This window comes from Mustela erminea, chromosome 7 (assembly GCF_009829155.1).
Source record: "Mustela erminea isolate mMusErm1 chromosome 7, mMusErm1.Pri, whole genome shotgun sequence".
Taxonomy (NCBI): Eukaryota; Metazoa; Chordata; class Mammalia; order Carnivora; family Mustelidae; genus Mustela; species Mustela erminea.
The window spans coordinates 17,503,596-17,526,149 of NC_045620.1; the positions used below are offsets into that span (position 1 = coordinate 17,503,596).

The 22,554-nt window shown below is 41.9% G+C and overlaps 1 protein-coding gene across 13 annotated transcripts in view; it reads left to right on the forward strand.

The window, feature by feature from the left end:
- The window catches only part of PTPRT (protein tyrosine phosphatase receptor type T), a 1,064,037-nt gene that overhangs the window by 1,037,293 nt on the left and 4,190 nt on the right, over positions 1–22,554 (forward strand). For all 13 annotated transcript variants that reach the window (XM_032350627.1, XM_032350634.1, XM_032350629.1 and 10 more), the window contains one exon: positions 21,995–22,120. In XM_032350627.1, coding sequence (XP_032206518.1) covers positions 21,995–22,120 — 126 coding nt within the window. The remainder of the gene's footprint in view (positions 1–21,994; positions 22,121–22,554) is intronic.

The following is a 22,554-nucleotide window of genomic DNA, read 5'->3' on the forward strand; positions in this document are numbered from 1 at the left end:
AGTCTAACTAGATGTTTATCAATTTTGTTGATCTTTTCAAAGAACCAGCTTCTGGTTTCATTTTTTTACTTTCTAGATCACGTATTTCCACTCTAAACATTATGATTTCCTTCCTTCTGCTAGTATCGGATTATGTTTTTTCTTCTTTTTCTAGCTCCTTTAGGTTGTAAGTTTGGGTTATTTCTTTGAGATTTTTCTTACTTCTTGAGGTAGGTTTGTATTTTCATAAACTTCCCTCTTAGAATAATTTTTGCTGCATCCCAAGGGTTTGGGGGTGTTATGTTTTCATTTTTGTTAGTTTCCATGTACTTCTTGATTTCTTCTCTGATTTCTTGGTTAAACCATTCACTGTTTAGTAGCATGTTATTTAACCTCCATGTATTTGTGATCTTTCCAGATTTTTACTTGTGGTTGATTTCTAGTTTTATAGCATTGTGGTCAAAAAAGATGCATGGTATGATTTTGATCTTTTTGAATTTGTTGAGGCTTGTTTTGTGAGCTAGTATGTGATCTATTCTGGAGAATGTTCCATGTGCACTTGAAAAGAATATATATTCTGCTGTGTTAGAATGGAAGGTTCTGAATGTATCTATGAGATTTGTCTGGTCTAGTGCATCATTCAAATCCATTATTTGCTTGTTTTCGGTTTGGTTAATCTGTCCATTGATACAAATGGGGTGTTAACATTCCTCAGTATTACTGTATTATTAGCGATTAGCTCCTTTATGTTTGTTGTTATTTTATGTATTTGGGTGGTCCTATGGTGGGTGCATGTATATTTACAATTGTTATATCTTCTTGTTGGATTGTCCCCCTTATTATTAGAGAGTGCTCCTCTTTGTCTCTTTTTACTTTGTTTTGAAGTGTATTTTGTCTGATATAAATATGGCTACCCTGGCTTTCTTTTGACATATAGTTTGCATGATGGATGTTTCTCCGTCCCCTCACTTTCAATCTACAGGTGTCTTTAGGACTAAAATGAGTCTCTTGTAGGCAGCATATAGATGGGTCTTCTTTCCTTATCCATTCCATCACCCTGTGTCTTTTGATTGGAGCATTAATCCATTTATAATCAAGTAATTATTGATATATATATGTATGTATTTATTGCCATTGTGTATTTGCTTTGTGGTTTGTTTTGTAGATTTTCTCTTTTTTTTTTCTTCCCTTGCTCTCTTTTCTCGCAATGAGTTGCTTTCTTTAGTGATATATTTAGATTCCCTTCTCTTTATTTTTTGTGTATCTATTACTGCTTTTTGATTTTTTATTTGTGGTCATCATTAGGTTTATATATGACATCGTCTACATATAGCAGTCTATATTAAGGTGATGGTTGTTTAGTTTGAACACATTCTTTACTCCTCTCCTCCCCCACATTGTAGGTTATGGTGTCCTACTTTACATCTTTTCATTTTGTGAGCCTTTGATTTTTTTTTAATTTATTTTTTATTTATTTTCAGCATAACAGTATTCATTGTTTTTGTACCACACCCAGTGCTCCATGCAATCCGTGCCCTCTCGAATACCCACCACCTGGTTCCCCCAGCCTCCCATCCCCCACCCCTTCAAACCCCTCAGATTGTTTTTCAGAGTCCATAGTCTCTCATGGTTCACCTCCCCTTCCAATTTCCCCCAACTCCTTTCTCCTAACTCCCCATGTCCACCATGCTTTTTGTTATGCTCCACAAATAAGTGAAACCATATGATAATTGACTCTCTGCTTGACTTATTTCACTCAGCATTTTTTACAGATATACTCATTTTTATTGCTTTTGTGCTTCCTACTTTTCTTACTCTTACTTATGGTCTCTCCTTTCCACTCAGTGAGTCTCCTTTAACATTTCTTTAAAGCTGGTTTAGTGGTCATGAACTCCTTAGCTTTGGTTTGTCTGGGAGACTATTTCTTTCTCTCAAATGACAACTTTGCTGGATAGAGAATTCTGGGCTGAAGATTTTTGCATATATTATGCCACTCCTTCTGGCATGCTAAGTTTCTGTTCAAAAATCTGGTAGCCTATGGGTTTTCCCTTGTAAGTTACTTCTTTTCTCTTGCTTCTTTAAAATTCTTTATCACTACTTTTTTAACTACTAGGGTCTTGGTGTGGTCCTCCTTGGGTTGATTTTGTTGGGGGATCTCTCTGCCTCCTGGTCTCGGTATCTGTTTGTTTCCCCAGATGAGGGACATTTTTAACTATCATATCTTCGAATAAATTTTCTGCGCCCTTTTCTCTCTTTTCTTCTTCTGTGGTCCCTGTTATTAAGCTTGATGAAGTTTCTGAGTTACCTACATCTATTTTTGTATTGTATAATTTTTTCTCCCACCTGCTCAGCTTGATTACTTTCCATGACTCTGTCCTCCAGGCCACTAAGTCATTCTTCTGCTTCCTCTAGCCTGTATTTATTCCATCTCGTATATTTTTAGTTTCATTTATTGTGTCCTTCACCTCTGATTGGTTCTCTTTGTTATCTCATTATTAAGGGTCTCACAGATGTCCTCCACTCTTAAGTCCAGTGAGTATCTTTATGACCATTAGTTCAAATTCTCAATCAGGCATACTACCTATCTCTGTTTCACTTAGGTCTCTTTCTGCGGTTTAGTCCTGCTTTTTCATACTCCCCTGTTTCCTAATTTTGTCTACCTCTTTATGTCTATTTTTCTGTATTGGGAAAGTCAGCTATGTCTCTTGGTCTTGAAAGTAGTGGGCAGGGCGAGCACTTTTAACAAGGTAGCCCTGGTCCTTTGCCAGAGGGAATGTGACTCCTCTGCTAAGACTTGGGCCAGCTGGGGCCAATCCACAAAGCATGCACAGGCAGGGCACACAGTACTCACAAGTTGTGACCACTGGTTCTTTTCCAATGGGCATAAGCCATGCTGCTGAGACCAGGGTGCCTGGGGCTGTTATAATATGTGCATGGGTGGGGCATACAGTTTTAACTAGGTGCATGTGTCCTCTGCGGGAGGTGACCAGCTGCCACCATTGCTGCCAAGATTGAGGCCCTGCAAAGCACACATCTAGAAGACATGGTGTTGACAAGATTTACAGGGTCTTCTCAGGGAGGAACCCCATAGCATCAGGACTCGGGCAGACATGATGAAAAGGGCTGATCTACCAAAGCACAAGGGAGCAGGGCTTGGTGTAAGCAAGTTAAGTAGTTAATGTGGGTGCTGTGCTGGTTCCCACAGGTGGCCATGTGTTTATGCTGGGGGTGGGGGGTAATGGTACCTGCCAACCCCTTTGTTCCTGGAGGGATCTCCCTGCGAGCCCCACCTTGCTGGGACGGGCTCTGAGATGAGTAAATAACACTCCAACCCATAAGCGCCTGGCATTTTCAGACTGCTGCTTCCAGGCAGGATCTCTGTGGGCTGTCTGTTGTGCTGTCTGTTTGAGCCTGGGGACTCAGCTTCCTAATGCCCTCCAGGCCTCCCCAGCACCAAGCCTGCTGATTTTTTTTTTTTTAAAGATTTTATTTATTTATTTGACAGAGAGAGATCACAAGTAGGCAGAGAGGCAGGCAGAGAGAGAGAGGAGTAAGCAAGCTTCCCGCTGAGCAGAGAGCCCGATGCGGAACTCGATCCCAGGACCCTGAGATCATGACCTGAGCCGAAGGCAGCGGCTTAACCTACTGAGCCACCCAGGCGCCCCAGCCTGCTGATTTTTTAAAATTCCAGGCTTAAAGTCCCCCAGTTGTAAGAACTCAGAAAATTCAGTTTGGTTTCACAGCCAGATGCTATGGGGATTCACCTACCCCGTGAGGGCTCCCTGTTGGGATAGTCAGTTTCTCTCTCCTCTCTTCACCCACAGCTCCCTCCCAGGGTTGGCCTATGAATCAGTTTAGTTGCACCCTTCCTACCCTCTTCCTGTGGCCTCTTCTCTACATTTAGTTATGGAGTTTGTTCTGCCAGTCTTCAGGTTGTTTCCTGCATTATGTGCACGGATAGGAGCATTAGCTTGTTGTATCCCCGGGATGAAGTGAGCTTAGGGTTCTCCTCTTACACCATCTTCCCCAGAAGTCCTTCCTGAGCTCTCTTTCTCACGCCTGCCCTGAGGCTTTGCCATCCATCCATTCTACTGTCCTTTGTAGATATTCTTCTAAACTCCTACCCTTCCTCCCTAGAAACAGACTCCAAAGCAACAATCCTAAGTTCACCCACTACAATAGCAACAGCATTTTTCACCCTGTGGGGCTGTTGAGAGGCAGAATTGAGAAAGATGTGTTTTGACCACCAGCCATGTGCCTTTTGCTCTCAGCCCCTTGCTCTGTACCTGCCACCTCGCCCTCAATCTCTCTTCCTTAGCTGGCCAATTATGGTTTTTTTAAAAAAAAATATTTTTATTTATTTGACAGAGAGAGTGGTCTCAAGTAGGCAGAGAGGCAGAGAGAGAGAGAGAGGGAAGCAGGCTCCCTGCTGAGCAGAGAGCCCGATGCAGGACTCGATCCCAGGACCCTGAGATCATGACCTGAGCTGAAGGCAGAGGCTTAACCCACTGAGCCACTCAGGTGCCCCAATTTATAGAATTTAAAGGAATTTTATATCAGGGTACCTGGGTCAGTTAAGCATCTGCCTTAGGCTCAGGTCATGATCCCAGGGTCCTGGAATTGAGCCCCACGTTGGGCTCTCTGCTCAGTGGGGAGTCTGCTTCTTCCTCTTCTTCTGCCATGCTATTCCTCCTACTTGTGCCTACTCTCTCTGTGTCAAATAAATAAATTTTAGAAATAAGGGAATTTTATAATCACTGATCTAAATTTTGAAACCAGTTTAAGTGACTTTCATATTTTTCCCTTATAAATACTAATTCAGCTTTACCTCTAAGTGGCCCAGGACTGATTTCTCCTACTATGAACCTTAATAAGTATAGTCTTTCATTTCTGAAGCTGTGATATTACTTGGCCTTTCCATTCTATGAAAGTATTGTTTAATTAACAAAAGGCATAACTAAGGTACACTGAAATGTGCTTTTGAATGGTTTATTCCAAAAGTAGGCCCATATGCTAGTTTTCATTCAACTCATCAGGGCACATTTATTCCAGTGACTAACAAGCTTTCTGATTCCATCAGCAAGAAAATGACGTTCAACAGTGAGGCTACTCCACATTTGTTATATCTCACGTGTGAATTTGCACTCCCAAAGGACATCTTTTCACGGCCCAAACAGCTATGGAGAGCACTAGGTGGAGTAATGTACGGCATCTGTTCCAGGGCTAGCCACACACGCTTGGTTTAACTTGGTCTGACAATAAATAGCAAAGGCCCCTCTGCTTTTCTGGCAGAAGTGCGGGCATTTCTAAATCAGATGTAGCAAATGGACTGGCTTCCCCTCCCAGATGTGATCAGCAGCACTCGCCATGTGTGTCTGCAGTGGTGAAGCCTTCCCTTTGAGATGGCAACACTGTCCCTCTCAGACTGTTGGGGAAGAAAGGGGGTGGGTGCCAGGACATGAAGTGGGAAAAGGCCACTGATCCAGACTCTAGACTAGAGGATTGGAACCTATTCTTGGAGGAAAGCCACTTCAAAATGTTTTCAACTAGTTAAAAAAAAAAATGCCAGAGTTGCATTGAGTGTGCATGTAAGCCCAGGTCAGCTGTGTTCTCATGGTCTCAGAGGCAAATGGGCCTTCTTGAACCCCTGCCATTTTCCAGGGCCTTAAGAAACCACGGGTCTCTTAGGGAAGATGGCAGAGTAGGGGGATCCTGAGATCACCCTGTTCCACATTTTTTTTTTCATTTTTAAGATTTTATTTATTTATTTGACAGACAGCACAAGTAGGCAGAGAGGCAGGCAGAGAGAGAAGAGGAAGCAGGCTTTCCACCAAGGAGAGAACCCGATGTAGGGCTCAATCCCAGGACCCTGGGATCATGACCTGAGCCGAAGGCAGAGGCTGTAACCCACTGAGCCACCCAGGCGCCCCATGTTCCCACACTTTCAACTAGGTATCTTCCACATCCCAAATCAACAAATCAGACAGTGATCCAAAGATTGGCAGAGCTTCACACCTAAATATAGACAAGAAACTGCATCTGAAAAGTTAGGAAGGTCAGAAAGGCAAAGGAGGGTGGCCCTCAGGATGGAGGGAGCTGCATGTGTGGAGAGCAAAGAAATGAGCCTTTGCACTAGGGAACTCACCCACGGAAGACTAATCTCCATTACATTTGGCTTTAAAAGCCAGAGGGGCCTGGGTCGCCTGGGTGGCTCCATTGGTTAAGCATCTGACTCTTGATTTCAGCTCAGGTCATGACTTCATGGTCCTGAGATCAAGCCTGAGTCAGGCTCCACACGTGGAGCCTGCTTAAGATTCTCTTCCTCTCCCTCTGTCCCTCCCCAACCCTGCTCGTGCTCTTGCTCTAAAATACGTGTGTGTGTGTGTGTGTGTGTGTGTGTGTGTGTGTTTAAAAATAAAAACCAGAGAGGCTGAATTCTTTGAGCTTTAAAAGTCAGCTGACTGAGCCCTAGACAAGCCAGGAGGGCAAGTGAAAGCTGGGTCACCACCCTTAAAGAGACAGCAGCCTGCCCAGAAAGGCAAGTTAAAGTGACAATTTATACAAGACCAGGGCAAATGGGAAACAGGTCTGTTCATACTGATTTTGGAGTGTACTGTGGGACTTCTCTGAAATTGAGGGACCTGACAGGCACCATGTGCTGCCCCCGCCCGCCCCCCCCCCACCCCCCAGCATAAACACAGAGCCACCTGTGAGAAGCAGGGCTACAGAGACAGTTCTGCCTGACCTGCTGCTCGTGCGCCACACCCCAGAGTTCTCCTGAGGACTCACCAAATCCAAACCTGCTGGCCTCTCTGCCCTAGACAAATTTTGTTAAAGCTGCACCTGTGTCCTAACCAACCGATAGATACACAGCAGCCTCAGTGGGCCAGGCACATCACTGTGTCCCCAGCTGCCACTCTGTGCCATAACCAGCCACCGTCGCATGCCATGTCCTGCTGCACACCCACAACCACTATCCATGCATCAGGCCCAGCCGCTACCAGCCACCTTCATGCACCACTCCCAGCCTGACACACCCAGAAACCCTGGCACATGGGCCCTCCTGGCCCCAGCATGCACCCCCAAGCTGCCACAGCATTTCAGGAGATCCAGCATATGACTGGTGGCCCAGCAAAAATTTTGCTATTACCACTGGCCCACTCCCAAGTTCCCCAGCAGCACGCCCCCTTGGAGCTAACACCAGAGAATAAGAATAGACCAGAACAAGGAGAGAGTCAGCACAGACAACTGCACTAAAAGGAAAGGTGACTCAGAACAGCGGGATACAAGCAACAAATATAGGAAAGTCTGCTTAAGTGCCAGGTTCTGGTGAAAAGGGGACATTGCACTGCAGGGCATTCCAGGACCTCTTCTTCATAATATCACTACTTCTAAGAACAGAAGACACAGCTGACTTCCTTAACAAGGAGAAACAGACACAAAGAGGCAGACAAAATGAGGAGACACAGAAATTTATCCCAAATGAAAGAACAGGGCAAGGCCACAGCCAGAGATCTAAGCAAAACAGATATAAGAAACATGCCTGATAGAAAATTTAAAGTGATGATCAAAAGGATACTCACTGGACTTGAGAAAAGAAGGGAGGACATCACTGGAATATTTAACAAAAGGTAAGGAGTAACATAACAGATAAAGGACTAAATAAATGGAATGAGAAACATGTTCGATGGAATAAATATAAGGATAGAAGAAGCAGAGAAATGAATTACTGACTTAGAAGACAGATTATTGGAAAATAATCAAACTGAACAAAAGAGAAAAAAAAGAGTTATGCAAAAGGTGAAAACTTAGTGAGCTGACTCCATCAAACATGATAACATTCAGAAGAGAGAATGGGGAGCAGAAAATTTATTTGAAGTAATCGCTGGAAACTTCCCCAGTCTGGGTAAGGAAACAGATATCCAGATCTGGAGGTACAGAGAACTCCCATTAAAATTAACAAAAGCAGATGCACACCAAGATGTATTATGATTTAAATAGCAAAAATACGGTAACGAAGGAAAAATATTACAAATAAAGCAAAAAAAGACAGTTACATACAAAGAAAAACCCAAAAGGCCATCAACAGTTTTTTCAGCAGAAACTCTGCAAGCATGAAAGCAGTGGCATGATAAATTCGAAGTGCTGAATGGGAAGAGCCTATAACAAAGAATATTCTATCCAGCAAGGCTATCATTCAGAATAGAAGAGATGGTTTCCAAGACAAACAAAACTAAAAGAGATCGTGACCATTAAAGAAGCTCTACAAGAAATGTTAAAGGGGACTCTTTGAGTGGAAAGGAGAGAACAAAAGTCACAGGCTAAAGGTAGGAAACACAAAAGTGGTGAAAAATGAAAATTCCTCTCAAAAATCAGTCAAGGGACTCACAAATAAAAGAATGTAAAATATGACAACATACATCTACAATGTGGGGAGGAGTAAAGAATGGGTTCAAACTTAAATGACCATCAATTTATATAAATTTCTATATGTAGAAGAGGTTATAAACAAGACTAATGGTAACCAAAAATCAAAAGTCAGTAACAAACATGCAAAAATAAAGAGAAAGGAACCCAAGTATATCACTAAAGAAAATCACACCACATGATAGAAAGACAAGATCAGAGAAAATCTTCAGCAACAACCACAAAACAAGTAATAAAATGACAATAAATACATATCTATCAGTAGTTATTTTGGATATGAATGTACTAAATGCTCCAATCAAAAGACACAAGGTATCAGAAAGATACAAAAAAGACAACCCATCCATATGCTGCCTGCAAGAGACTCATTTTAATCCTAAATGTACCTGCAGATTCAAAGTGAGGGGATGGAGAAACATCTATCATGCAAATGGATGTCAAAGGAAAGCCAGGATAGCCATACTTATTTTGGACAATATAGGCATTAAACAAAAACTATAACAAGAGACAAAGAAAGACACTATATAATAAAAATAAAATGGAGACAATCTAACAAGAAGATATAACAATTATATATGCACCCAATATGGTACAACCCAAATACATAAAACAACTAATAACAAACATAGAGGAATTGATAACATTACAGTAATAGGGAGGGACTTTAACACCCTGCTTATATCAAAGGACAGATCATCCAAACAGAAAGTGAATAAGGAAACAGTGGGTTTGAATAATACACTAGGCCAGATATATCTAAGATATTTATGGTATTCCATTCTAAAACAACAGAATACACATCCTTTTCAAGTGCACATGGAACATTCTCCAGAATAGATCACATACTAGCCCACATAACAAGCCTCTCAACAAATCAAGCATCTTTTCTGACCACAATGCTGTAAAACTAGAAATCAACCACAAGTAAAAATCTGGAAAGACCACAAATACATGGAGGTTAAACAACATGCTACTAAACAATGAATGATTTAACCAAGAAATCAAAGAAGCAATCAAAAGTACATGGAAAATAGCCATCAGGGAGATTCAAATTAAAACCACATTGAGATATCACCTTACACCAGTTAGAATGGCCAAAATTAGCAAGACAGGAAACAACATGTGTTGGAGAGCATGGGGAGAAAGGGGAACCCTCTTCCACTGTTGGTGGGAATGCAAGTTGGTGCAGCCTCTTTGGAGAACAGTGTGGAGATTCCTCAAGAAATTAAAAATAGAACTTCCCTATGACCCTGCCATTGCACTACTGGGTATTTACCCCAAAGATACAGACGTAGTGAAAAGAAGGGCCATCTGTACCCGCAATGTTTATAGCAGCAATGGCCACGGTCGCCAAACTGTGGAAAGAACCAAGATGCCCTTCAACGGACAAATGGATAAGGAAGATGTGGTCCATATACACTATGGAGTATTATGCCTCCATCAGAAAGGATGAATACCCAACTTTTGTAGTAACATGGATGGGACTGGAAGAGATTATACTGAGTGAAATAAGTCAAACAGAGAGAGTCAAGTATCATATGGTTTCACTTATTTGTGGAGCATAACAAGTAACATGGAGGACATACAGAGATGGAGAAGAGAAGGGAGTTGATGGAAATTGGAAGGGGAGGTGAACCATGAGAGACTATGGACTCTGAAAAACAATCTGAGGGTTTTGAAGGAGCGGGGGTGGGGGGGGTGTTGGGAGGTTGGGAGAGCCAGGTGGTGGGTATTAAGGAAGGCACGTATTGTATGGAACACTGGGTGTGGTGCAAAAACAATGAATTCTATTATGCTGAAAAGAAATAAAATAATAATAATAATAAAAATTTTTAAGCCAGTACCATGCTGTCTTGGTGATCACAGCTTTGTAGTAAAGCTTGAAATCAGGTAACTTGATGCCCCCAGTTTTATTTTTGTACTTCAACATTTCCTTAGCGATTTGGGGTCTCTTCTGATTCCATACAAATTTTTGGATTATTTGCTCCAGCTCTTTGAAGAATACCGGTGGCATTTTGATTGGAATGGCATTAGAAGTATAGATTGCTCTAGGCAGTATAGACATTTTAACAATGTTTATTCTTGCAATCCAAGAGCATGGAATGGTCTTCCATCTTTTTGTGTCTTCTTCAATTTCTTTCATGAGTGTTCTGTAGTTCCTCGAGTACAGATCCTTTACCTCTTTGGTTAGGTTTATTCCCAGGTATCTTATGGTTCTTGGTGCTATAGTAAATGGAATCAATTCTCTAATTTCCCTTTCTGTATTTTCATTATTAGTGTATAAGAAAGCCACTGATTTCTGTACATTGACTTTGTATCCTGCCACGTTGCTGAATTGTTGTATGAGTTCTAGTAGTTTGGGGGTGGAGTCTTTTGGGTTTTCCATATAAAGAATCATGTCATCTGCAAAGAGAGTTTGACTTCTTCATTACCAATTTGGATACATTTTATTTCTCTTTGTTGTCTGATTGCTGTTGCTAGGACTTCTAATACTATGTTGAACAAGAGTGGTGAGAGTGGGCATCCTTGTCGTGTTCCTGATCTCAACGGGAAGGCTGCAAGCTTTTTCCCATTGAGGATGATATTTGCTGTGGGTCTTTCATAGATAGATTTGATGAAGTTCAGGAATGTACCCTCTATCCCTGTACTTTGAAGCGTTTTAATCAGGAACGGATGCTGGATTTTGTCAAATGCTTTTTCTGCATCAATTGAGAGGACCATGTGGTTCTTCTCCTCTCTTCTCTTATTAATTTGTTCTATCACATTGATTGATTTGTGAGTGTTGAACCATCCTTGTAGCCCAGGAATGAATCCCACCTGGTCATGGTGGATAATCTTTTTTTTTTTTTTTAAGATTTTATTTATTTATTTGACAGAGATTACAAGTAGACAGAGAGGCAGACAGAGAGAGGAAGGGAAGCAGGCTCCCCGCTGAGCAGAGAGCCTGACATGGGGCTCGATCCCAGGACCCTGGGATCATGACCTGAGCCGAAGGCAGAGGCTTTAACCCACTGAGCCACCCAGGCGCCCCCCCCTTTTTTTTTTTAAAGATTTTATTTATTTATTTGACAGACAGAGATTACAAGTAGACAGAGAGGCAGAAAGAGAGAGGAAGGGAATCTTTTTAATGTGCTGTTGGATCCTGTTTGCTAGGATCTTGTTGAGAATCTTAGCATCCATATTCATCAGTGATATTGGTCTGAAATTCTCCTTTTTGGTAGGGCCTTTGCCTGGTTTGGGGATCAGGGTAATGCTGGCTTCATAGAAAGAATCTGGAAGTTTTCCTTCTGCTTCAATTTTTTGAAACAGCTTCAGGAGAAGAGGTGTTATTTCTTCTTTGAAAGTTTGGTGGAATTCCCCAGGGAATCCATCAGGTCCTGGGCTCTTGTTTTTTGGGAGGTTTTTGATCACTGCTTCAATCTCGTTACTAGATATTGGTCTATTCAGGTTGTCAATTTCTTCCTGGTTCAATTTTGGGAGTTCATAGTTTTCCAGAATGCATCCATTTCATCTAGGTTGCTTAGCTTATTGGCATATAACTGTTGATAATAATTTCTGATGATTGTTTCTACTTCCTTGGTGTTCATTGTGATGTCTCCCTTTTCATTCATAATTTTATGAATTTGAGCTTTCTCTCTTTTCTTTTGGATTAATGTGGCCAATGGTTTATCAATCTTATTGATACTTTCAAAAAACCAGCTTCTAGTTTCATTGATACATTCTACTGTATTTCTGGTTTCTACCTCATTGATCTCAGCTCTAATCTTGATTATTTCCCTTCTTATGTGTGGAGTTGGTTTGATTTGTTGTTGATTCTCCAGTCCTTTAAGGTGTAGAGACAGCTGGTGTGTTCTGGATTTTTCAAATTTTTTGAGGGATGCTTGGATGGCTATGTATTTCCCCCTTAGGACTGCCTTTGCTGTATCCCATAGGTTTTGGACCAAAGTGTCTTCATTCTCATTGGTTTCCATGAATTGTTTCAGTTCTTCTTTGATCTCCTGGTTGATCCAGGCATTCTTAAGCAAGGTGGTCTTTAGCTTCCGGGTCTTTGAGTTCCTTCTGAACTTTTCCTTGTGATTGAGCTCCAGTTTCAAAGCATTGTGATCTAAGAATGTGCAGGGAATAATCTCAGTCTTTTGGTATCGGTTGAGTCCTGATTTGTGACCCAGTATATGGTCTATTCTGGAGAAGGTTCCATGTGCACTTGAGAAGAATGAGTATTCTGTTGTTTTAGGGTGAAATGTTCTGTATATATCTATGAGGTCCATCTGGTCCAATGTGTCATTCAATGCTCTTGTTTCTTTATTGATTTTCTGCTTCGATGGTCTGTCTAATTCTGAGAGAGGTGTGTTAAGATCTCCTACGATTAGTATATTCATATCAATATGACTCTTTATCTTAATTAACAGTTTTCTTATGTAATTGGCTGCTCCCATATTGGGAGCATAGATATTTAAAATTGTTAGATCATCTTGGTGGATAGTCCCTTTAAGAATGATGTAGTGTCCTTCTGTATCTCTGACTACAGTCTTTAGTTTAAAATCTAATTTGTCTGATGTGAGAATCGCTACCCTGGCCTTCTTTTGAGGCCCATTGCCGTGAAAGATGCTTCTCTATCCCTTCACTTTCAGTCTGGGTGTATCTTTAGGTTCAAAATGGGTCTCAAGACAGCATGGTACTGGCATAGAAACAGACACATAGACCAGTGGAACAGAGTAGAGAGCCCAGATATGGACCCTCAACTCTATGGTCAAATTATCTTCAACAAAACAGGAAAAAATATACAGTGGAAAAAACACAGTCTCTTCAATAAATGGTGCTGGGAAAACTGGGCAGCTATATGTATAAGAATGAAACTCGACCATTCTCTTACACCGTACACAAAGATAAACTCAAAATGGATAAAAGACCTCAATGTGAGACAGGAATCTATCAGAATCCTAGAGAAGAACATAGGCAGTAATCTCTTCGATATCAGCCACAGCAAGATATGTCTCCAAAGGCAAAGGAAACAAAAGTGAAAATAAACTTTTGGGACTTCATCAAAATCAAAAGCTTCTGTGGAAAGAACAAAGATATCCTTCAACAGACGAATGGATAAGGAAGATGTGGTGCATATACACTATGGAGTATTATGCCTCCATCAGAAAGGACGAATACCCAACTTTTGTAGCAAAATGGACGGGACTGGAAGAGATTATGCTGAGTGAAATAAGTCAAGCAGGGATGCCTGGGTGGCTCAGTTGGTTAAGCAGCTGCCTTTGGCTCGAGTCGTGATCCTAGCATCCTGGGATCAAGTCCCGCATTGGGCTCCTTGCTCGGCAGGGAGCCTGCTTCTCCCTCTGCCTCTGCCTGCCATTCTGTCTGCCTGTGCTCACTCTCTCTCCCTCTCTCTCTCTGACAAATAAATAAAATCTTAAAAAAAAAATAAGTCAAGCAGAGAGAGTCAATTAGAGTCAATTATCATATGGTTTCACTTATTTGTGGAGCATAACAAATAGCATGGAGGACATGGGGAGATAGAGAGGAGAAGGGAGTTTGGGGAAATTGGAAGGGGAGGTGAACCATGAGAGACTATGGACTCTGAAAAACAATCTGAGGGTTTTGAAGGGGTGCGGGGTGGGAGGTTGGGCTACCAGATGGTGGGTATTATAGAGGGCACAGATTGCATGGAGCACTGGGTGTGGTGCAAAAATAATGAATACTGTTATGCTGAAAATAAATAAAAAATAAATTAAAAAAATCAAAAGCTTCTGCACAGCAAAGGAAACAGTCAAGAAAACAAAGAGGCAACCCACGGAATGGGGGAAGATATTTGCAAATGACAGTACAGACAAAAGGTTGATATCCAGGATCTATAAAGAACTCCTCAAACTCAACATACACAAAATGGACAATCATATCAAAAAAATGGGTAGAAGATATGGACAGACACTTCTCCAATGAAGACATACAAATGGCTATCAGACACATGAAAAAATGTTCATCATCACTAGCCATCAGGGAGATTCAAATTAAAACCACATTGAGATATCACCTTACACCAGTTAGAATGGCCAAAATTAGCAAGACAGGAAACAACAAGTGTTGGAGAGCATGGGGAGAAAGGGGAACCCTCTTCCACTGTTGGTGGGAATGCAAGTTGGTGCAGCCTCTTTGGAGAACAGTGTGGAGATTCTTCAAGAAATTAAAAATAGAACTTCCCTATGACCCTGCCATTGCACTACTGGGTATTTACCCCAAAGATACAGACGTAGTGAAAAGAAGGGCCATCTGTACCCGCAATGTTTATAGCAGCAATGGCCACGGTCGCCAAACTGTGGAAAGAACCAAGATGCCCTTCAACGGACAAATGGATAAGGAAGATGTGGTCCATATACACTATGTAGTATTATGCCTCCATCAGAAAGGACAAATACCCAACTTTTGTAGCAACATGGATGGGACTGGAAGAGATTATACTGAGTGAAATAAGTCAAGCAGAGAGAGTCAAGTATCATATGGTTTCACTTATTTGTGGAGCATAACAAGTAACATGGAGTACATGCGGAATTAGAGAGGAGAAGGGAGTTGGAGGAAATTGGAGGGTAGGTGAACCATGAGAAACTATGGACTCTGAAAAACAATCTGAGGGTTTTGAAGGAGTGGGGGGTGGGAGGTTGGGGTACCAGGTGGTGGGTATTATAGAGGGCACAGATTGCATGGAGCACTGGGTGTGGTGCAAAAATAATGAATACTGTTATGCTGAAAATAAATAAAAAATAAATTAAAAAAAAATTTTTTAAAAAGTACATGGAAACTAACAAAAATGAAAACATAATGGTCCAAAACTTTTGGAATGCAGCAAATGCTGTTCTAAGAGGGAAGTTTATAGCAATACAAACCCCAACACCAGCAGAAGGATGGAAATAATAAATATTAGAGCAGAAATACATGTTACAGAAACTAAAACAAAACAAAACAAAAAACAATAGATCAATGAAACCAGGAGCTGATTCTTTTTTTAAAAATCAATAAAATTGATAAAGTTTGTCAATGGGAAAAGAAGGACCCAAATAAATAAAATCACTAATGAGAGGAGAAATAACCAACACCACAGAAATACAATCAGAAGAGAATACTTTAAAAAACTATATACCAATGAATTGAACAACCTAAAATAAATGGATAGATTTCTAGAAACATATAAACTACCAAAACTGAAGCAGAAAAAATAGAAAATTTAAATAAGACAATAACCAGCAAAAAAATTAAATCAGAATCAAAATGCTTCCAACAAACAAAAGCCAGGACCAGATACCTTCACAGGAGAATTCTACCAAACATTTAAAGAAGAATTAATACCTATTCTTTTTAAACTAATACCAAAAAATGGAAAAGGAAGGAAAACTTCCAAATTCATTCTATCAGGCAGCATTACCCTGATACCAAAACCATGCAGAGGCATCACAAAAAAGAACTACAGAGCAATATATCTGATAAATATAGAGGCACAAATCCTGAACAAAATACTAGCAAACTGAATCCAACAATACATTAAAAAAAAATCATTCACCACAATCAAGTGGGATTTATTCCTGGGTTGCAAGGGTAATTCAATATTCACAAATCAACTGATGTGATGTATCAATAGGGAAAGAATGAGAGCCATACAATCACTTCAATAGACTCAGAAAAAGCATTTGATAAAGTACCATTCATAATAACCCTCAGCAAAGCAGACTAAGAAGGAACATACTTCAACATAGTAAAGGCCTTATGTGAAAAAGCCATAGCTGACATCATACTCAATGGAGAAAAGCTGAGAGCTTTTAGAGTCAAGAACAATACAAGAATGTCCACTCTCACCCCTTTTATTCAACATAATACTGGAAGTCCTAGCCACAAAAGTCAGACAACCAAAGAAGTAAAATTCATCCAGATCAGTAAGGAAGAAGAAAAACTTTTACCATTTGCAGGTGCCATGATACTATATAGAGAAAACCCAAAAGACTCCACCAAATATATGCTAGAACTAATAAACAAATTCATCAAGGTCACAGGATATGAAATCAATGGACAGAAATCTGTTACATTTCTATACACCAATAATGATGCAGCATAAAGATGAATTAAGAAAACAATCCCATTTACAATTGCACCCAATATAACAAAGTACATAGAAATGAACCTAACCAAAGAGGTGAAAGACCTATCATCTGAAAACCATAAAACACTCATGAAAGAAACTGAAGATGACACAAAGGAGTAGAAAGATGTTCTGTGCTCTTGGACTGGAATAACACATTTTGTTGAAATTTCTATACTACCCAAGGCAATGTACACATCTAATGCAACCCCTATCAAAATACCACAGCAATTTTCACAGAACTAGAACAAACAATCCTAAAATTTGTAGGGAACCACAAAAGACCCCACCGCAATAGCCAAAGCGATCTTGTAAAAGCAAAGCAAAGCTGAGGGCATCACAACCCCAGACTTCAAGCTCTGTTACAAAGCTGTAATAATCAAAACAGTATGGTACTGGTACAAAACTGGACACATGGATCATTAGAACAGAACAGAAAATCCAGATATAAGCCCACAACATCTGGTCAATTAATCTTCAACAAAGCAGGGAAGAATATCCAGGGGCAAAAAAGACACTCTCTTCAACAAATGGTGCTGGGAAAATTGGAGAGCCACATGCAAAACAACAAAACTAGACCACTTTCTTACACCATAGACAAAATCAACTTCAAGTTTGATGAAAGACTTAAATGAGAGACCTGAAGCCACAAAATCCTAGGAAAGAACATAGGCAGTAACTTCTTTGACATCAGTTATAACAACTTCTTTCTGGATATGTCTCTCGAGACAAAGGAAACAAAAGCAAAAAGAAACTACCAGGACTATGTCAAAATAAAAACCTTCTGAAAAGTGCAGGAAACATTCAACAAAACTGAAAGGCGGCCTATGGAATGGGACAAGACATTTGCAAATGACTCGTCCGATAAAGGTTTAGTATACAAAATATATAAAGAACTTATAAAACCCAACCCCACAAAAAACAATAATCCAATTTTAAAAATGGGCATAAGACATGAGAAGACATTTCTCCAAAGACATCCAGATGGCCAATAGACACATGAAAAGATGCTCATCATCACTCATCATCCAGGAAATGTGAATCAATCTACCTGCCATGACATACCACCTCGTACCGGTCAGAATGGCTAAAACCAAGAACACAAGATACAACAGGAGTTGACAAGGATATAGAGAAAGGGGAACCCTTCTGCAACGTTGGAGGGAAGGCAAACTGGTGTAGCCTCTGTGGAAAACATATGGAAGTTCCTCAAAAAGTTAAAAATAGAACAGCCCTACAATCCAGCAATCGCACTACTGGGTACTTACCCCAAGAATACAAAAGCTCTAATTCCAAAGGATACATGCCCCCATACGTTTATAGCGGCAGTATCTACAATATCCAAGATAATGGAAGCAGCCCAAGTGTCCATCAAATGATGAATGGATGGAGAATATGTGGTGTAGATATACAATGGAATATTGTTTAGCCATGAAAAAGGTATTAAACCTTGCCATTTACAATGACATGGATGGAGCTAGAGAGTATTATGCTGAGTAGAATAAGCTAGTGAAAAAAGACAAATACCAAATGATTTTACTCGTATATGGAATTTAAGGAGAAAAATAGGCAAAGGGAAAAAAATAAGGAAAGGAGAGAGGCAAATCAAGAAACAGACTCTTAACTATGGAGAACTGATGGTCCCAGAGGGAAAGGGGGCAGAGGGATGTCTGAAATGGGGGGCAAGAATTAAGGAGGCCACATGTGATGAGCATTGGGTGATGTGTGGAAGTGCTGAATCATTATATTACACACCTGAGACTAATATAACATTATGTTAACTAACTGGAATTTAAAAAAAGAAAGAAAAAAGAAACCATAACCCTCCCTTCCCAAGATTTCTGTAAATCACAGGTGCTTCTGTGCTCACAGTCAAGCTCCTCAGTTCACCTATGTGGCCTCTGCTTCCTTTCTGTGTCGCCTAGGTAGCAAAGCTCACTTCCTCGCTGCTTTCCACGAGACACCACCATGTGCATTGAGCCTTGACCATGTTATTATAAATTTACTGAATATTACTGCTAATAATCACATTGATTTAGTGTTCACTAAAGATCAAGTAACACATTAAGATTCCCAACCACTCATAACCCAGAGAAGCTATAAGATTTGGCCGAGTCCATTTGCGATGACGTGGATGGAACTAGAGGGTATCATGCTGAGCAAAATAAGTCAATCGGGGAAATCATATGATCATATGATCCCCCTGATATGAGGAAGAGGAGATGCAACGTTGGGGGTTTGGGGGGCAGGAAAAGAATAAATGAAACAAGATGGGATCGGGAGGGAGACAAACCATAAAAGACTCTTAAAGTCACAAAACAAACTGAGGGGGGCCGGGGGTAGGGGGTTAGGGAGAGGGTGGTGGGGTTATGGACATTGGGGAGGGTATGTGTTATGGTGAGTGCTGTGAAGTATGTAAACCTGGCGATTCACAGACCTGTAAACCTGGGGCTAATAATACATTATATGTTTATAAAATAATTTAAAAATTTAAATTAAAAAAAAAGATTTGGCCAAGTCACTCTGCTGAAAGGCACCAGGGCTGGGATCTGAACCCAGGGTGCTTCAAGCGGGAGCCCCACTATATTTAGCTACTCTACGGACACAGCACCCACTGAGACACTATCCAGTACTTGGGCACCAGGACAGCCTTGAGCTAAACCACAGAGGATATTTCTTATTGGTGAGAATCATCTCTGAGCCCTGAAGGATAACTGGGAACAGAACACTGGCTTTTCCCATCTTTCTCCTGTTTCCCATACCTGGACTATGTAGGACATCCATGGCTGTGGGGGGACCTGATGATGCTTGACGGTGCAAACAGCCCATCTGCCCATATATCACTGGGCTGGATGTGACTGTGCTGCTGCCGCTGCTGCTGGTCCAATCTCATGAATCAGAGAATTCAAGTGAGAGGATGGCTCTGATTTAGGATTTAGAAGGACTCTGCACCCTTCCCCAGCCCTCTGGACATCACGGGAGAGTGACCTGGAAAATCAAATGCAGAAAAGTGTCTGGAAATATAGGAGTCTTGTTTGAGGCATAGTAGAACCTATTAGCTTGAGAAATTGGTCTGGAAATCTTATTAAAAGAGACAAATCATTCCGCCTTCTCTCTGGACTGAAAATATTGGGGGTAATAGACTTTTTCCCTGATGCCTGTGACCCACGTACCTCATGTCAGAATCACAGCCAACCTCTGGCAAAGCTCAATTCAACGCAGGTGATAAAGGCTATTATTTTTTTAATGGGCAGTTCTGATTAATTCTGATTTCTTTGGCACACCACCGACTAATCTCTACCAGTCCCTCATTACTGGGAAGGTTGCAAGCCAGAAGAGCCAATGGCAAAGAGAAATGAAGTTCAGATTGTGGGTTTGTCGTTATTGCACAGCTCAGCCGATAACTGTCCAGCACCCCCACCACACACCGACCCCGCTCCTTTCTCAATGTGCTCGATTAACCCATGATGGATGGACATGGGGAAGCAAGGCACCCCTGCATTAGGAAACCTAGCCTTGCACATCTTTGCTATTTAAGAGGAATGATTAGAAGAATCCTTCTGATGTATATGTTAGCTATTACCATCATGGCGGTCATGTGTGCTGGACAGTGATAGGTTCCAGAATAAATGTGAATTACTGGAATTCAGCGGATCCTTATTCCGTGCCTGGCACTGGACGAAGGGTTTCTTCACATGTATCATCTCCTTTATCCTTAGAACAACTCTGTAGGTCAAGGGCTGGCAAACTTTTCTCTGTAAAGGACCAGACAGGAAATATTTTCGGTTTTGTGGGCAATTTTGGGTTATGCGGGGTATTCTCAGTTACTCGAATCTGCCATTGTAGTTTGAAAGCAGCCACAGACAATACATAAATTAATAACTGTGGCTGTATTTCAGTCAAACTGTATTTGCAAAATCAGCCAACGGGTCAGGCTTACCCTGTAAGCCATCATGTGAACATGTTATTCCAGAGCTGGAATTTGGGTTCTTTTCTCTCTCCTATATCCTCCTTTCCCCACTGCTCTTCCACTCTGGTTCTGGTTCTAGAGGAAGGCTGGAATTAAAGATGTTTTTGCATGTGACTGTCCAGGGAGAGTTGGCTGTGCTCTCTCAACAAGAGGGAGAAAGATCATTTTTGTGAAGATCCTGCATCCAGGGAACCACCATGGCCATGGGTCACCCATCAGTCTAGCTCCTTTCTGCAAGCTCAGTATAGCCTGTGGCTGCTGATGAAAGACTTGATCCCAAGCTGTATTCAGGAGCCTTAGTGGGTCTTTCTGAATCTCAGGTACATTTTGCAGTAACTACCCAATGGTCGAACAGATGGCCTCTTTGTCCACACCAGGGCTGTCCCCAGCAAACCCGCAGCTGGAGTCTTAGCTCCCCTGCGTGCCCCAACTCTGGGGCCTATAGACCTGCACATGGTCCATCTCCGTGCCCCCTTCAAAACAGGGGATTTGCAGAAGCGTGCTTTGCCCCTCTCTGAGCCACAACCCGTGCCACCTACCTGAATATTCTTTCCCCAACTGAAGTCATCTAATGGCTCGACATATACAGGGGAATAAATTACTCTCTCCTTGATGGCGGTATAAATATGGGAAACAAATTAGGATCTTAAGCCAGGGTTTCCCTTTGCTCTATTTCTCTTTTGGGGCTGGACTGCTCTCTGAGAAGTATGCCCTGTAGGATGGCTGTTAGCATCCTGGCCTCTACGTGCTGGAGGCCCACAGCATCCACCAGGTGTGACTTTCAGAAATGTCTCCTGACGTTGCCAAATGTCCCCTGGCTGGCAAAACCACCTCTGGCTGAAAACCACTGTCTTTGGTCAGAGGGAAACCATTGCCTTTTGCTCTCAAGGATAAGTCCTAAATCCAATTCCAGAAAAATAGGAAAGATCACAGGCAGGATCTCTCAGCACCATGTCACCTGATCTTCTGTGGGAGAAAACAGGCCTGGGCCACAGCAAGTGAGCAGCAGAGCCGGGATAGGGACCCAAACCAGTCTGATGCCACGGCCTGTGTGTTTAAGCTACTGAGGATCTGATGATAAGAGGGACACTGGGAAGGTTTTTCCAGAATGGGGAAGTTTGCTTTGCTTCGCGTTGAAATAGAGACTGTACTTGTTCCAATCCTGCCAGCATTTCAAGGGAGGTATTATTTCCCCTTGCTTTACAGAGGAGGAAACTGAGGCCCAGCGACCCTAACAAATGGTTTGGAATCAGCAGAGCAAATATTTTATAAGTGCAGTGTTTCTGTGTCTAGAGCTTTGACTTTTCAACAACAGACATGGGTGGCTGCTCCCCAAAGGGAGCGGGGTCAACTTCTCCCCCTACTACTGTTCCTTCCTAGCCAGCATGTTCTGCAGGCAGTAAGAAGGGGCCTGGTGATTAATGAGCCCGACGGCCCCCATGCCTCCCTCAGCCTCTCTCTTTCTCTCTCTGACCTCTCTCCTGCCCCAGCTCTGTATGCAGTACTGGCCTGAGAAGACGTCCGGGTGCTACGGGCCCATCCAGGTGGAGTTCGTGTCCGCAGACATTGACGAGGACATCATCCACAGAATATTCCGCATCTGTAACATGGCCCGGGTAAGGGTCCAGCCAGGAGGCTGTGCTGTGCTCTCCGGATCATCCCGTCCTCAGGGAAACGGGGAAACGATGCCTCTGCTGACTGTGGCTTCAGACCCAACAGTGGCTCTGACACTCAGAGACCCACGGGGAGGCCTCCAGCCGGCCATCTGCCTCTTCCCTGACACACGGGCTGCCTTGTGGTCAAAACTTCTCAGAATTCGGTGCTTCCCCACTGCTGTCCTGTTTTGGCAGGAGTTGACAGGGTCTTTGATCGGATCCAGGAAGCTTTGGGCTAGACTCTGAGAACACCAAGGTGGAAGATGATTAGTTGCTTCCGGGGGTACTTGGTGGAGGAGTATTGAGTGGGAGGGAGCAGATCGGACGTCTGTGAAATGGCTGAAGATGGCTTCGGTCTTTACCATTTACTGGGCTTCCCAGGGTCCCAGAACTCC